The sequence below is a fragment of the Gavialis gangeticus genome, unplaced genomic scaffold (genome assembly GCF_001723915.1).
Source record: "Gavialis gangeticus isolate Ggan-Ray unplaced genomic scaffold, GavGan_comp1, whole genome shotgun sequence".
Lineage (NCBI taxonomy): Eukaryota > Metazoa > Chordata > Crocodylia > Gavialidae > Gavialis > Gavialis gangeticus.
In genome coordinates this window covers 6815416-6829780 of record NW_017729013.1, presented here as the reverse complement: position 1 = coordinate 6829780, position 14365 = coordinate 6815416, and the positions used below count along the sequence as shown (strand labels likewise).

At 44.7% G+C, this 14365-nt stretch overlaps 1 protein-coding gene across 1 annotated transcript in view; it reads right to left on the bottom strand.

The window, feature by feature from the left end:
* CAMKK1 (calcium/calmodulin dependent protein kinase kinase 1) overlaps window positions 1-12384 on the bottom strand; it is a 169958-nt gene extending 157574 nt beyond the window's left edge. The window contains exon 1 of the mRNA XM_019511430.1: window positions 11649-12384. Within this exon, the coding sequence (XP_019366975.1) occupies window positions 11649-12104 (456 nt within the window). The 5' untranslated portion in view covers window positions 12105-12384. The remainder of the gene's footprint in view (window positions 1-11648) is intronic.
* Window positions 12385-14365: the final 1981 nt, after the last annotated feature.

Sequence of the window (14365 nt, the reverse complement as noted above, 5' to 3'; positions counted from 1 at the left end):
CACAGTGACAGAAGTAGTGGGGCAGGGGCAGGGTTGGGTGTGGGATGGAGTTGTGAGCAGCTCATCTGGGAGGCACAGGGCGGGAGGGGAGAGGTGGCTCCCACCAATGCACGCACTCCTAGGGGAGGCAATGGCAGCATGTGCTCCCCAGATCTGTGTATGGGGCAAGGGTGGGCTGCTGCTGTGGGCTGGGAACCAGGGACAGCGATGGTCTCTTCCCAGAGGGAGGGCTGAACCAGGGCTGCATTCAGGGTGGGCAGTGGCAGTGCTGGGAGAGGGGCTACAGCAAATTTTGGGGTGGCTTTAGCCCCCCCATAAACCTCCGTCCCAGCACTGCCACCTGCCCCAAATGCATCCCCCTGACAGGTACAGTCTGGCGCAGCCCCCAGCCCTGAGCGCACAGCAGCAGCCCACCCTCGCCATATAGACAAATCTGGGGGGCACATGCCCCAGGGTGTAGGAAAAGCAGGAGCCACCCCGCCACAGACCCCTGAACAAGCCGTTTGCGGCTCCATCTCATGCCCTGCCCTAGCTGGGCAGTGCCTGCCCCTGCCCCAGCCCCACTCCCTTCCTCACCATGGGGGCCTTGATCTGCCCCCCCATCCCTCCTCCCCCAACAGACTTACTGGCCAGATATTGCTCTCCACGCTGCCAGTCTATACTGGCTGTGTGCATGCTGTGGCTGTGCCCATGCACACAGCTGTTGTCAGCGACATTATCAGCCAAATCAGCCAAAAAAAGCTGACTGCCATTAATGTCAATTTTCCTCGGTGCTGATACAGTATGGACCAATTTATCAGTCCTGATACAATATGCACCGATGTATCAGTGTACCCCTACTTATTAAGGATTCTGGTAGATTGTTTGTCACAGGAAGTCTTAAAGGCTAGGGACAGAAGTTGCATATAAATTGGTTTAAGTGATCAGAAACTTGTCATGGAACAGAAGCTTAGTGCACACAAACCAATTTCAAAGTGGTTTGTAGCCCTGGGCTGGGCTGTCTACTGCAGAGAGCAGGGCTGGCCTCACCCCTCTGCTCTCTAGCTGGAGGAGTGAGGGCTGGGTAACAAGGGGGTGGGGGTGGGGATGGGAGTGGCAAACCTGGTTGGGGAAACAGCCTAGTCTGTGGTAAGGGGAGGGGGACTGCCCCACCAGGCAAACCCCAGCTGGGGTCTAGGGCCAGAAAGGGAGGTTAAATACCCTTTCCCCCCACTCAAACCTACTGCTGGCTGCGACTGTGGACTACAAATCCCAGAGGAACCTGGAAGCAGGAAGAGGAAGTGATGAGCAACCTTGCAGAGTCCTGCTGCTGTAACTTTGGACTACAAATCCCAGAGACCTCAGGGGCAGCAGGAAGAAGAAGTGAACGCACAGTCCATGCTGTGCCTGAAATCGAAAGTAAATGTCTGTTTATGTCTGCTACATAGATTTATAGATTGTAAGGCTGGAAGGGACCTCAGAAGATCATCGGGTACAGCCCCATGCACCAAGCAGGAAAGACAACTGGGGACAAGTGACCCAAGCAAGGTGACCGTCCAGTCTCCTCTTGAAGATTTCCAGAGTAGGTGATTGCACCACCTCTGGAGGGAGCTTATTCCACAGTCTGGGCACCCTGACTGTGAACAAGTTTTTCCTAATGTTGAGTCTGAAACAGTCCCATGGGGAAACCTCAGCTGGTTTGCTTCCTTGAGAGAGTCTCTCCTCCATTCTTTGATTTGTAGCTGGAGTGCTTACAGTGACCTAACTATAGGAATTCTGCAGAACACTTAATACTTTCACCACAACTATTAGCTCTCAGACCTCACAGAGGCCCTTGGGAACTTGGCAGAACGCCCCTTGTCACCACACCAGCTCCTTGGTCTCTACACATCTCCTTCTTCAAAAGAACTGGGAGGAATATTACCAGTAGGAAGAGCACCAGAAGGGAGACTCATCAACCATAAAGTTGCTTCCATGGCTTTGGGGAGTGGGGAGGGGTGCGAGGTGCAGTCAGTTTAATCTCTGCAAAGACTGAATCAATTCAGCCTTAGGCTTTTTGACTGTCTGTACTTAGCCAAAAGCAAGACTGGACTTTTGTTTTTGTTTTTTAACTAGATGCTTTAGTTCAACCCCAAGTACTGGACTTCAGACAGGAATTAATTCAAGGAACTCTTTTGGCTTCTGTTGTACAGACTAGATGATCCCAAAGGTCTGTTCTGGACTTACAGTAGACTCTATGGATCTATGTTCTCTGTGTTCAATAATATTTAAAAAAAAGAATAAGCAAATGTAATACTAGTTAAGCAGGGTACATTATCAGGTAGCAACTTATTAATTATGTTTATTAAAACAGCACCTAGCAAGAAGAGAGCCATGAATGGGCTCCACTTTGTTAGCTACTGTAGAAACACAGTACAAAGCTAGACAAACAGCTTGCACCCTAAACAGCCAAAGGGACTACACAGACAAGAGACACAGGGTAAAAGGGCTATGGCAACAAGGAGAGCAACCTATGATGATGGCAAATGCTGTGTTAGGTCCTCAGTGTTTTGTGGGTGGAAGTTAACTAGAGTCACATAAATTTCTCATAAAGTAAAGAAGTCCCACCCCCCCATAATTTTTGGAACACGGGGTCTTGCAAGGTGCCAATGGCCCTCACTTCCTGCTGAAGTGAAGGATTCCTATTCCTAATTTGTAAACCACACACCGGTGTCCCTATGGCTAGGCTGAGGATACCAACTGTAGGAAAGTAGCCAACACTAAAAAGGCCATGTCTGTCTTCAGTCTTGCTTCCTGAACCAGTTGGCCTTAGTTCTGCTGCAGCAGCACTGAGAAGGGAGGAAGCAACCACACACCTACCTGACTTCATCCACTCTGCTTCTGCTAAGCACCATATTGCTCTAACCTTCTGCTAACCCACACTGGGCTGCATGAGCAAGAAGCAGCTGGAACGACTTTATCAATGATCCTAGGGGGTGGAGAGAACAGGCAGGCTCTTGGGAAATGGGGGATTTAAACCACCAGGCAGAAGGAGATGCAGGGGCGAGAGAGAGAATGGAGTGAAAGAAATAAAAGGACACTTCAGTCAATCAGGAGAATCTGGAGGAGAGAAATATAATTTAATTAACAATACATAAGGGAGTGTTGGGAGGCGGGGAGTCAAGGAGATGAGGGAAATGGGGGAAACAGGCCTTTATTTTTTTCTGCAGAACTCTACCCACGCCCCACATGATATTTTCCTGAGCTGCCTACAGATTTTTTGGGTGGGAGGTGGGGGGGAATGCAAGCAGTTAAGAATGGGTAATGCATTTTCAATGAGCGGTGCTCTCATGTGGTATTTTAGAAAACCTGTGTCCTTACACTTGTCACACCTCTGCTGTTTTGTATAATAAAAGCCCCATCAGAGATGGTGATGAAGAGCTTCAAAGTCAGTCTGTAATGAGATTTTTCAGAGAGAAATTCCCATTTCCAGTCATTTCCCAAGTACAGGAACCTGCGTTATCCTCACAGTAAATCAGGTTTCAGTCCCATCATCACAGTCAAAGGAGAACTTCAGCAAACTCACCACCACAGTCCATCCTCTTACGTTGTCTGTAATGGGAAGGAAGCTGTGAACTGGGTTCATGGATAGCTAGAACTGAAGGAGACCTCATGGCCTAGTACCGTGGTTTTCAACCTGTGGTCCATGGACCACTGGCAGTCCACAGATTATGTGTAAGGAGTCCATGACAGATGATTACGATCAGTCAAAAGTATGTGAATACCCCCACTTACAATTCAAAGGAGTCTGCACCTCCATTCAATTTTTTTTAGGGGTCCACAAATGAAAAAAGGTTGAAAACCCCTAGTTTAGTAAAATGGTTCTCCAACTGGTGGGCCACAGCCCACAGGTCAACTGCAGAGGTGCTGTGGGTGGCCTACAAGGGCAGAGACTGCTACTGGTTTGGGAGGGAGCACAAATCATAGCTAACTCAGGTAAACTGAGCAACAGCACCATACTAAAGACAACTGCACAACAACGCTTCCAATGGTACAGCTTCCAGTTCTAGAGGTTACGTATCATGTTTAGTTGGGCTATGGCATCAAAAAGATTAAGAACCGTTGGTTTAGCAAGTAGGACACTAGACACTAGTCAGGAGACCTGTGGCCCAGTCCCAGGTTTGCAAAGATTTGTTAGGTGACCTTAAACTCTTTTGTCATATCCTTTTCCACCTATTAGGTGCCTAAGTGGATTTAGATGCCTAAATGGCATCTTACTCCACCCAGTTTGAAGATGCCCCAAAAACTTAATGCAGAAAAAGATGGGTCCTCTTCCTCCTTGCTGCTTTTCTTGTGATTTTTTCTTAAGGCTAAGATGACAGCATTACAAAAGCAAATGCACTGATGGATTTTCAAACTCAAGCAGGCAAGAGCAGGGTAGCACTCCTTTCATGGCGTTTTGACACCTAGGAAGGAGAAGTGAATAAATTTATCTTCACCACTCCCTGCTCCATGAATAACCGACCCCACTCCTGAAAACTAATTTCCACTTAGCCCCCAGGGCAAGGAAGGATGACCCCAAAACCTTGGCAGAGTCTCTCTAAGGATAAAACCGGCTCTTCTACAAAGAAATTGCACCTGTGATGTCACCCTTTTCATGTCCCTCCAGCCTATTTCCTAGAGTTTCTCTAAATTAAAGATAAAGGGGATTATTGGTGGCAAGGCACCGAACTGCTGTAATTCCCACTATTGTTGGTTAATGAAAGCAGAGCCAATCCTGGATCGCAATCAGCAACACAGGACATTTTGATGTGTCCCAGTGTGCAGCTGCACCATTCATCTTGGCTTCTGATTGATGAAACCCGACCATGTGCAGCTGACAAAGTCTGGATGTTCACAGATTTAATCTTCGTTTTTGCTAAGACTATAACTTACTGTAATGACTGCTAGCACCAAATGACGGATGTACTGCCTCCGGAAAGACATTGATTGATGACTCCAAGCAGTCAATGCAAAGGGGAAAGAGCAGCTTCAAAACTGCCTTAATACACACAGGTCACCAAAGCCTATACTACAAGTGTGTGGGGAATGAACTTATGAAAGGTCATTTGCACTGCAACCTGGGGCTCTTCAATCTTGCAAGACCCTCAGCTCCCTCCTGGCCCCTCAGTTCAAACTTCCTCAGTAAATCAGAGAAGGCAGAAGCAGCTGCTAAGTATGGTGTGATCACCAGGGATCCTGGTTTTCTCCAATTTAAAAAAAATCTCAATTTTCAGTTAAAAAAAAAAAATAGTAATCCCAAATCCACATTTTCCATGATTTAAATGAAACACCATTAATATATAGATATATCTATATAATGGTGTTTTGTTTTAATCATGGAAAAATGTGGATTTGGGGTTACTTTTTTTTAAACCGAAAATTGGGGATTTTTTTAGATCAGAGAAAACCAGGATCCCTGGTAATCACACTATCAGTGGTCTCATTCCCACCCCCCATAGTCTCAGTGTGGAGTCAGCCAAGGTCCTTTGAATACCTGCCCCTGTGACTCCACTCTGCCAAGTCATTATCTCTTCTTCACTCAAATCCATCCTCATGGCTAACTTCTTCAATGAAGCTCCATGAGGACCAACTAAATAATACCACAGTGCAAGCTTGAAATGTCCTGTTTGTCCTCTGGGCTTCTTGTAGCACCTTCATCTCTTGTGCCTCTCCCCTTTTGACCGAAAGCATGCCAAGAAAGGAACTACCTGTGGTTAGTGCACTGTACAGCCCTGAGCATGATGTCCATCCTTACCCGAGGAGAGCCCTCAGGGAGGTGGTGTAAAGGATGGTTGCTCATTGCTTTAGTCATTTGCTCTCTTGCCTCTCCTCAAGATATCAAACATGTGCTCCTCAGCATTACCCAGCATTCAGCTTAGGCTCTGTTCCATGCAACTGCCCATCTTTCTGCTCTGCCTACCACCTCTTACAAGACTGGGGAAATCCTGCTCTCTGAAGTGGAAGCAACCATTTTTAATGCTTACTTTCCAGTGCCATGTTATAACAGGTTTCCCTTATTCAACCTCCATTTCTTTTTCTGGTCCGTGTCCTTTGTTTTGTGGTTTGAGAATGACCACACATTCCTATCCAAGACCTTTCCTAGGGCATCTTCTCATCTCGACATGGGCAGTACACATGGGTCCCAGCAATAGTTCTAACTTCCCCAATATTCAGACAAAAATTAAACACGAGGTATAGTATCATCCACTGCAGAGCCTTTTTTGTTGAAATCTTTTTTGAAAATGACTGTGGTACAAGGGTTTCCACTGGGTGTAAACCAGGTTGGAACTGGCCTAGAAAGTGAACAACAAGAAGATACCATCATTATTATTTCTATAATAACAAATTCCCATTAAGTTCTGAGTTCTATCATGGTAGGCTCTGTAAAAGTACACTGAATGACAGAGACTAAAGTCTCTGGACAGAGAAGCATAGGGAGTGGGAGCACCTGAAGGATTTTGAAGGAGAACAGCTTGTATAGCAAAATCACGTCATAAAGAACAAAAATGGAAACAATAGACAGCAAGATCGGGTTAGTAAATTGAAAGACTTCCTCTAAAACCCAAATCATCATTTTGCCATCTTTGAAAAACAGCACAGGGACCCTCTGAAGTAGCCTCCCTCCCAATGCATCCTTGTACCTTTCTGTGCTGTACTGACTCTCCATTAATATGAATGATGCCTTCCACTGAATGCAGTCGTATTAAGTATTTCAGGTGCAGTGTAGCAAGGCTCTGAATAGTTACGTCAAAGTGACCATTAAAAATGCAGCACTGCACGATAAAAACTGCTGCTGGAACAGGGAAATAGAAGTCTCTGCATCTGCATTTCAAACTAAGCCTTTTCTTTTCCACGCCAAAAATACGTCTATTGACCAAGATATCGATTTAATACGAGAGGATTTTGAGTAGTTTGAATTTCCCTATAGATCAGAGCTGGTTATAAAATATATTCCCCTGCAATTACCTTGAAACACATTTACCACAAGCTTCATTCCCAGCACAGTGAAAATCACTGCAGAATAACAACAAAGATGTAGGGAAGTCATATAGGCTTCCCAGAATCTGTTATTAAAATACCAAATACTGAGTCTGCTTCATTCAGACATCTTCCTGTTAATGCTAGAGTACAATGAATTCCTACCCCACAGCAACAGTGACTTGCAAAAAAAAGAGCAACAGTTTAAACAAATAGTTTGTGTTTTACAGAGGGAGCAAGCAGATTTCTTCATTCTTCAGATGGCAAAAACTAAGGCACTACAAAGGTGACTGACATTTACAGAAAATTAGGGTTGGAAGGGACCTCAGGAGGCCTTTCAGTCCAACCCCCTGCTCAAAGGATCAGCCCTAACTATATCATCCAAGCCAAGGTTTTGTCTAGCCACGTCTTAAAAACCTCCAAGGACGGAGATTCCACCACCTCTCTGGGTAACCTGTTCCAGTGCTTCGCTACCATCCGCGTGAGAGTTTTTCCAATATCAAACCTAAATTTGCCTTGCTGAAACTTGAAACCATTGCTCCTTGTTCTGTCATCTGCCAACTACTGAGAACAGTCTAGCTCCATCCTCTTTGAAACCACCCTTCAGGGAGTTGAAGTCTACTATTAAACACCTCCCTCGGTCTTCTCTTCCCGACTAAATAAGCCCAGTTCCCTCAGCTTCTCCTTAAAAGTCACATGCCCCAGCCCCCAAACTATTATTGTTGCTCTCTGCTGGACTCTCTCCAATTTGTCCACATTGTTTCTGTAGCGTGGGGCCCAAAACTGGACACAGTACTCCAGACATGGCCTCACCAGTGCCAAATAGAGGGGAAGAATCACTATTCTCAATCTACAACATCCTACTAACGACTGTATGTCGTTAGCCTTCTTCGCAATAAGAGCATACTGTCGGCACATAGTCAGCTTATTGCCCAGTTTATTATCCATCAGGGTCCTTTTCTGCAGAGCTGCTGCTTAGCTAGTCAGTCCCCAGCCCATCCTACGTGTAGGACTTTGAACTTGCCCTTACTGAATGTTATGAGATTTCTTTTGGTCCAATCCTCCCGTTTGTCCAGGTCTCTCTGAATCTTAGCCCTACCCTGCAGTGTATCTGCTACTCCCCCCAGCTTAGTGTCATCTGCAGACTTGGTGAGGGTCTACTCCCCCACATCTTCCAGGTTGCTAATGAAGGTCACAAGTGTTAGAGTTTGTATTAGAACCCAGAGTCTGGACTTCCAGCCTCATGCCCAACAACTCTCAACCTTATTAGACTCAAACCACCCCCTGGAAAATGCCCGCTCTTAGCTTTCAATTGTTTTTTCACTATGGAAAACCAATAGAGCAATTCTTCTGTTACAAAGGACTCAAAGCCCACAACATGTCCATATACTATAGGTCCATGGACCTAGTCTCCCCTCAGTGACACTCCATTGCCTACAGTGGGTTTACATAGGTAGAAGATGTTAAGAGTTAGTCTTAAGTATCGGCTGGGAACAGTAAAGCATCTGCTCAGCTGATTTTCTGAAGCTTTTGATGTTACTATCTCTTTCTCCATCCTTAGTCCCCATTCTCTCCCTCCTAACAAGCTCTGAATCCTTCCGTCTTTGGCATCACCCACTCCTTTTCCCATACTCCCTTCACTGCCTTTCCCCCAATGACAGAAGTAAAACCTTCTCTGTGGAGCAAGCAATGCAGACACCCCTAGGCCCATCATGGGCACCCCTGAGCACCGTTAGCCCTTGAACTCTCCTACATTCAGGGATGCAGGCAGCTGAAGACACCATGAGACAAGAGTGTTGCAGAGTTAGGCCCTACATGGCAGAGTTACTCTGTTCTGGCATCTTACAGCTGTGGCCCCCAGGGAGAAAGGGTATCTGCCAGCAATGCTGCAGTCAGAAAGCCCATAGGAACTGCCCTCTTCTGGAGCATACAACCAGGTGTTATGTAGGAGTGAAGACTCCCCAGTCCCTTCGGCTCTGCCACCTCCAACTGCAGTGGTTCTCAACCTTGTTAGACTCAAGGCATCCCTTAGAAAATGCCAGCACTTAGCTTTCGCTCAGAGAGACCATAACAGAATGAATGTTTTTAACGCTATGAATTTCTGTCTGCAAGCTGTAAGTTTATTTTGTGAATAATGTTTGCACACTTAATAGTGCATGGCACGGCACCCTGCAGCATCCCTGAAAGGCTCTCAAAGCACCCCAGCATGCCACAGCATCCTAGCTGAGAACCACCTTCCTACTGCAACCTCAGGGCTGGAGCAGCAAACCCCGCTTCGCAGGGCAAGGCCATAAGACCTGTGTAATCACAGGGCACTCCTCCACCTTGCACCACCTCTTCTCTACCACCATCTGACATTTCTGGTACAGTGGTTCAGAGGGACCTTGTAGGAAGAGCACCCTGCGAGGAGAAGGGACGCCTCAGCCCCCCTTGGCACAGTGCCCAAATGCTGTTTGCTCTTCTCCATGGACAGAGGCGAGCTCCTTGCCACAGAGAAGAGGCAGGAGGAGACCCTAAGTTCATATAATCTATATGAACAGAAGATGATGAAATCTGGCCCTAAAAATTAATTGTAGCTGAATGGTAGTGTAAGAGTGATGTTGTAGCCATGATGGTCCAGAAAGTATGCAAGAGGCAAGGCTTTCTTAGGGTGACATCTTATTGGAGACAGAACGTCTTGCATTTGGAAACTTGTCTAACTTTCTCCCAACTATACAGTTGGTCCTCAAAAAACAGAAAAAAAAAAAATCACCCTAAGAAATCCTTGCCTCTTGTCACTAAACTGCATTCTCTTGGTAGCTGTCCAGCCCCAAGCAGCAGAGAAAGAAGGAACTGAATGAAGAGGAGCATGAAAGGGCAACAGGAAACAAAAGAGGAAGAAGAACATGGGAAAAGAAGTATGTCTAGGCCAAAATTAAATAAAACCAGGAAGTTATTTAAAGTATTTGGCATCCACAAGCAAAGACAGCTTTTACAAAGAGCTCAGCACCAGCAAAGTGACCAAACAGAAAGTACGTAGAGGCTGAAAACACAAATTCCATGTTGTGAAGGGTGTTCAGTATTTGGAAGTTGCTTTTCTTCCACCAAAAAAGAAAAACAAGATCTCTTAGACATTCCCTTGCAATGTGAAAAACCATAGTTTAAGTCTCTTTAAATCCAATTCCTACATTACAGCAAGAGTCCTAATCCCCAAATTAACAGCCAAGCTAGAGTGAGGGTCTCATCCTCTCATTTCATTTGCTTTGACCTGGTATTCCATCCCATACCTAAAAAAACCTCCTCCAACCAACACCGTATTTATGTTTCCAAAACAAAGTCAGCACTCCCTCCCCTCATATTCCTCTCATTTAACATGAGAGGAAAAGTCCCTTATCTTGGAACTGAGTGAGAGGTGGCAGAGGGGTGGGAGGCAGACAGCTGCTGTGTCTCTGGCTGCTGACTGTCCTCCTACTGCTGCTGTTATTTTCCTGCCTGCCTGCCACAGCCTCCAGCTCCAGGCCTCTCTCCCAGCCTCAGCCTTTTCCAACTAAAAAGAATTTACAACCAGTCTTGGAGCCAAGGACTTGAGAAATCTGGTGGTGATTCTCATTTATGCATCCTGGAACCCCACACATTATAGATAGAAATGATCAGCCCATCCCTGTCTTTTCTTCCTACCACTAAGCTATTCCCCAGTGCTTTGCCCAGAGAAGCTTTAGAAGGCCCAAATGAAGTTGTGTTATCCTGTGAGTGGGTTACACAGCTTACAAAGAGAATGCATGCCTTTCATCATGTCCTGCTCTCAGAGAGAGCCCTATCAAAAAGTTTCAGCATGGTCTGCAAGGACTTCCTCAGTTATTCAAATGCCGTACAGCCTGCAGTATCGCTGCAGACTGCTGCATATCTCATTTTATATGGTGGGCTCTGAAGTGTGAAATAGGACTGCACAATCTGAATAGAGTCTTTATAGCTTCCCCCCCTGTATTCACAGACCTGCCTAAGGACTCGCATAGTCCTGGCTGCACTGTCTGAGGAACCTTAGCTTCTACCTGGTAAACTACTTTTATAAGTCAATAAAAATGTGCTTAAAAAATAAAAATCAGGAAAGGGAATCCCAATAGCTTTATGTTCCCTTAGAAATCAAATAGCATCTGCAGTGCCCACATCCGTGCCTGCAGAGTTTGATGGGAATTGCCTTATTTCCACATGCATACACCCATAAAATAATAATAATGCCTGAACTGCCACAGCATATAAACTACGTTGTTAAAAAAAGCCTATGGAAATCTATTCAGCTTCAGTTGAAGGGCTACCCTTTAAAAAAAGCAACATTAAGGGCTATCACATTTAAGCTACAAGGTTGCTACTTCTCATATTCAAGTGGTATAGAAACAAAGGAGGAATTAGTTTCAGTGAAACTATTAATGGGCTTGCTGAAATAAGCCCAATTCAATCAGGTGGCCCACTGATAGTAGCAGTAATGATTGTTCTCAAAGGTCATAGATACAGTCACTTAGGGCTACCAGCTGTGCAACGCTACGAATTGTTTATTGCAAATTCTTATTATTCTCAGACATTTTTTAACTTGTGGAGATAAGCACTTACAAAATGCTCAGCTTTGAAGGCTAGTCTCCTACCAGCAGACATCAACCCAACCATGGCATCAGCATTTCAACAGAAAAGAAACGTACCTCTGCGTCAGATATGGAGACCCGATTAGACTCTATTGTTGGTCTCCTCACTATCCGTGGTGAGGGTCCTGTTGCATAAGGACCATATCCTGGGGCATTGGTAGAACCCAGGAAGCTTCCTGTAGCTCTTTCTTGAAGAGACAACTTCCTACTGGAGAGAACAGGTCTTGTGGGACCTCTCTTGGGAACATTCATTTGGTTGGCATCATCATCTTCCTGGGAAGGTAAAGATTCATTTGTTCCTGTATCACTGTTGACCCCATTCCTCTGGATGTTTTTTACATTATCTGAAAAGACTGCGTCATTCTGCTCTCCTGCTTCTTGAGAATTTTGGTCACTTATATCAGGGCCAACAGCCACATCTATAGCTGCTACTCTCTCTGCCAGTTCTGTCTGCGTGTCTCTGCAGCATGTACCTGCACACCCATCCATCACGTCAGCTGGAGAATCTCCCATGATTATGCCTGATGCTCAAGGTCTCAGATGACACCAAAGACAGCTGCGGTGTCAGGGATCACAGGAAACATGTGGCATGAAAGAATCTCTCCGCTGGGTTCTCTAGAAAAAAAATACAATGAGAAATCCTAAGCAAAGGTACGGCCAACACGTCTTGCAGCAGGCACATGAGAAAAAAAAAATCAGAGAAAAACCAGGCAGCTGGTTAAAAACATCCAGAAGGAAAAGTAAAACCAACCCCAAAACTAGTTACAAAACATTTACAAAGGGTACAGGAAGGATTTTATCTGCCCAGCTACAAGTCAGCTACGAGTACCTTCTGCTTTCTGTATCTAGATCAACAGAAAATAATTTTACGATAAAAGGAAAGAGAAAATTACTGGAGTCCCTCAGAACAACTGTGAAGGGATAAAAGATCAAACACGTGACCTCACTTGAAATATCATTTCTAGAGTACGGCAGCACAGAACACAGGTCAGAAAACAACACTGAACAAACCATCCTTAACCACCCCTGCCTTTGTGTCACTACACTGCCCTTCATGGCTCCTGGGGGCTTCCCAGCAAGAGTTTGGGGACATATCTCACATCATCCTGCTGAGAAAAAAAGCTTTTTCATGTGCCCTGAAAAGAATTCCCCTTTGATCTCAGCAGTATTCCTGCCCAGAGCAGGGGGGTTGGACTTGATGATCTTTTGAGGTCCCTTCCAGCCCTTAATTTCTATGATCAGCAGTACAAAGATCACTTGGGATGGGCCTCAACCTTCTCCATGCTGGGCCTGGGAAAGCCGCCAAAAACCATGCTCCACCTCTTGCCCCAGCATACACCAAAACCAGAATTGAGGCTACAAAGTCAGCTTAAAAGCAGCCCTGAGCATGCGACTAAGAGCTATTCTCAAACTCCCCTGTCTCAGGCAAGTACCTGTCTCAGCTGTTGGATCTGGCATGCAATGAGAGGTTGCAGAGCATGCCTCTTGGCAGCAGCTGGAGCACCACAGGGAGACAAGGCAGGTATGGTCTGTGAGGCTGTTGCATACACACAGTTTTCTTTGCAATAGAATTAACGGCAAAGTGAAGTTAGAGAAGGCATTTAAGGATGTGGTTTCAGTGGGCATAATGGCGTCAACAGTACATGAGCAGCTGTGTTGCTGGCCAAAATATTCTGAGAAGCTGATAATAAAATACCATGGAATGCCCTTAGCCACGTGAAATTCACAGACAGATGGGTATATCAGCCGACACACCGGTCACCTGTGGCTATAAAAAGTGCTAAAGGAGGTCTGGAACAGGATGGAGACTTTTTTTTTTTACGCATTCAATTAAATAAGATTTTTTGAGTTCATTAAAATCAAAACATACTAATCCTTTAAAAATAAAACCATATAAAGTCATATTTGAAATTATGATCATGTTTGTTACTAGTTTAATTTTAAATTCTTTTAATAAATTATAGTAAATGTAAGCAAAATATGCAAGTGGCAGGCCATATGTTTGATGCTAATGTCGTAAGGAAAAATCAAACTACTGGAGCAACAAAAGTCACTGGCTAGGTACCTGCAACTAAGGTTTGTTGCGCTGCTAATCCAGTTTGGTAGCAATGGCCTCTCTTGCAGGGACAGAAAGAACATTTGCATCATTTCAGTTTATTCTGTTAGCTCAGTTAAAATGACTGGGTCGTTCAAATTTAAGAAAGCAAATGACAAATGAAAAAAAACAGGGAACTTGTTTCTCTTCCCATCTATGACTACACAAAATATGAAGTCTACTGGTTCTGAAAACTTGAAGCACGTAGGGACCAGAAACAATCAATCAATTCATTAACTACAGACAATACGTCCTTTGTGTAATAAATCCACCTGAAATGCAAAATGTATTTCGATAAACTTTTTTGCTTGTGTCCAAAACATTTAAGATAGCTTTATTTATGGAACTAAGAAAAAAACAGTGCCATGAAAACGCTGCTTGAGTATTCATTGCCTTCCAACTTCTATCCATATACAGCTTGATACAAAATCGAAAGTGAAAAAAAACCAAACCATTTAGTTAAAAATAAATCCACCATTCACCATTTTCCAGCAGAAAAATATTAATACTAAGAATCTGAATAAATGCATCTTAAGCTACATAATTGCTTAAATAAATGTGTATAGATATAAATGGGATAGAGAAAGGATATATTTAGTTGCAAATCAACGCCTTTTAATGATCATCAACCACAGAGAATCAACCTTTCCTTAGGAAAATAACTAAAAAATAAAAATGC